The 2,906-nt window shown below is 36.8% G+C and overlaps 1 protein-coding gene across 1 annotated transcript in view; it reads left to right on the top strand.

Annotated features, from left to right (window-relative positions):
- The window catches only part of SPAG1 (sperm associated antigen 1), an 89,301-nt gene extending 86,710 nt beyond the window's left edge, over positions 1–2,591 (top strand). Inside the window, exons 19-20 of the mRNA XM_006900011.1 lie at positions 1,982–2,353; positions 2,460–2,591. Coding sequence (XP_006900073.1) covers positions 1,982–2,353; positions 2,460–2,591 — 504 coding nt within the window. The remainder of the gene's footprint in view (positions 1–1,981; positions 2,354–2,459) is intronic.
- Positions 2,592–2,906: the final 315 nt, after the last annotated feature.

Genomic DNA, 2,906 nt, shown 5'->3' with positions numbered 1-2,906 from the left:
ACAGCTTCTCTAGCCATTCGTTTGTTGATGGGCACTTAGGTTGTTTCCAACTCCTTGCTATTGTGAACAAAGCTGCAATAAACATAGGTGTGCATTCTTTTGGGGATCTTGATCTCACAGGGGAAAGATGTGGCAGTGTACTTCTGTAAAGGAGACAGCCTGGGAACTCCATGGGGCAGTTCTCTCGTCACTATGGGGCCACTATGAATCAGAATCAATTGCATGGTAACAGGAGTTCATATACATATTAGATCATTTCCTATAAATTCTCCAAAAGTTTTTAAACGTTATGTTTGCATTCTGATAATTGGTGGAAAATTTTGAATCCGTTTTAAAGACAGAACTCCTTTGCAGTGTATTTCTCAGCTTGGACCCATAAATGGTATTTGGAGTTTTGTTTTACAGAAGTTTTGTTTGTGCCCATCCTCCCCACCCACCATCTTCCCTGGGATTTGCATTCCCTCCCTTCCAAACTGAACTGGAAGCCAGTGACTATGAACGCCTTGCCTCTGGGTAGACCTTGAGAATCTGCTCTGCTCTGTTGCTATTTTTACAGCCCAACCCTCTGCACATTTCTAGATTGACTCAGATCTTTTTAGCATTCTGAAACAAGACTGAGCTCCCAGATATTGTGGGCTGTCTCAGAAACAAACCCACCTGTGTGATTTTAGATAACTTGTATGTCTTCTTTTTTTTTATTATATTTTATTAATTTTCATAAACATTTACAGAGATTTTGGGCTTCCACTCATTCATTGTTGCACTATTCTCTCTACCCTCCTCCCAGTTTGTTCTTGTCCAAATGCCACAGTGCTTGTCAAAGCCAGTTCTGATTAATCTTCTTTGTCAGTGTATCCTTTGCCATTCCCTATCACTCCTCCCTGAGAGAGACTTCACCCTGAGTCATAAGGAAAAGGGGACGGCGTATTCTCTTAGCTACTTCCTGCTGAAAAGGGACGCTGTGGGTTTCAGGGTGAAGATCTTCTCTCACTACTCTAAAGGGCCCCTTTGGCAGTAGGAAACACATAGACTATTATGGAGATTGATTTTGGAATTCAGATGCACTCTTATTGATTGTGCTTGGCCGTACATGTACATATCCTTGAAGATGTATCATGGGGGTGTTGCAACCTAGAAGACACAAATTTGACTAACAAGTTATAAGTACATGAGTCCAAAAATTATGGAAAATTAAAAGAAAAGATTCTTTCATTGTTTTACAAACCCTCCCCCAGGTCCCCTCCACCATGCAGCCCTCGCTCTAGTCTCCTGTGATGACAGAAATACCTAGTTATATATCTCTTTTAAACAGTTTTCTCCCTCCTCTGTTTCAGTGCAGTATACATTATTGAACCCATCTTACTCAGTCTCTCCCCAACCCCAAGGACAGTCCCATTCTAACTTGTATGTCTTCTGCTATAGCTTTTTTACTTTGCCATTACTGAAGGCGGCCAGCTCCTGACTTCATAAATATTCATGAGGGCCAGTATCATCTCTCTTTTAGTTTGACATTTCCACTAAGACTATGAGGGTAATCTGTGAAGAAAGTTTTAGGAAGTGCTTTTTTCTCCTTAAGGAGGGAAAAAGTACTCTTTTAAGAGAACTGAAAAAAAAAATGACTCTATGTTAAATGTAAGGAAATGAACAAAATATATCATGGAAAAGAGATAAAGTTATGTAGGTCTGTCATTTGTTTTTCCAGTAGCTTTATTTGTAAAAATAATAAAAGTGTAAAGTTTTATTATCTTATTTTTAATATAATTTTCTTAAAATAATTATTTTCTGAATTGGATTCTTATACTTTAAAATTGATTACAAACTCCAAGTTTTAGAATTTATTATGCATTTTAGACTTTTGACTTAGAGCTTGACTGAAATGTGATGTAACTTGAGTTTTAAAGTTCTGTTTAGATGAATATAACTCTTGATACAGGCAGTGACTATTGCTTATCCTCACAGTTTAATTTTTCCCCTCATGAAGGTCGATGAAGGTGGTGGAGAGATGACTGGAACAGCCTCACCAACGGTCACGGCAGACTGCCATGCTTCTGAAAAAGGAAATGACAGCAATGGGCCACTGGAACCCTGTGAAAAGCTTCAGATCTGCAAGCCCAATAATGCTTATGAGTTTGGTCAAATTATAAATGCTATAAATACTCAGAAAGACAAAGAAGCCTGCGCAGAACTTTTAACTATCACTGAGCCAAAAGATTTGCCAGTGTTGCTGAGTAACAAACTTGAAGGAGACATATTCCTCCTCCTCATTCACTCTCTGAAAAATAGTCTTCTTGATAAAGATCCCTCTTTAGTGTACCAGCATCTTTTATATTTGAGTAAAGCAGAGCGGTTTAAGGTGAGTAGCACAACGTATTTTTAGTAGGCATTGATCACTTTTCTTAGGGTTGCTATAACTTTAATGTTATTTATGCTAATAGAATACAATTTTACCTTTTTTTTAGATGATGTTGACACTGATAAACAAAAGCCAAAAGGAGCAAATTGGAAAGCTATTTGATGACCTTTTAAACACATCAAATAACCAGTTTACGTTAGAGGAGTTACAGGCCCTCAGGAGACAGTATGAGCTTTAAATCAAGATGACTGAGCAATTTCCTCTATGCATGTATGTATCCTGGGATACTCGTGAGCTAGGACCGTAATAAAATTGCATGGGTAAAGCCCAATTTAAAAGATCCTTTGGTCTGGACTATAAAATATATTACTTATTTTTATACATAGAACATGTATATTCTATAATCTGCTTTTTATTGTAAATATTTTCTTAAGTACCAGAGAAGCTAAAAATCTTTATATTTAATAGTAAGTATATTTGGAACATATTAAAAATGCTTTTTAAGTTATAGTATACATTTTATTTTAGTAACCTATTAAAATTTCAAACTAAA

Source organism: Elephantulus edwardii, unplaced genomic scaffold, assembly GCF_000299155.1.
Source record: "Elephantulus edwardii isolate Elephantulus edwardi_28Jun2011 unplaced genomic scaffold, EleEdw1.0 scaffold00270, whole genome shotgun sequence".
NCBI lineage: Eukaryota > Metazoa > Chordata > Mammalia > Macroscelidea > Macroscelididae > Elephantulus > Elephantulus edwardii.
This window is presented reverse-complemented; position numbering and strand designations above follow the sequence as displayed.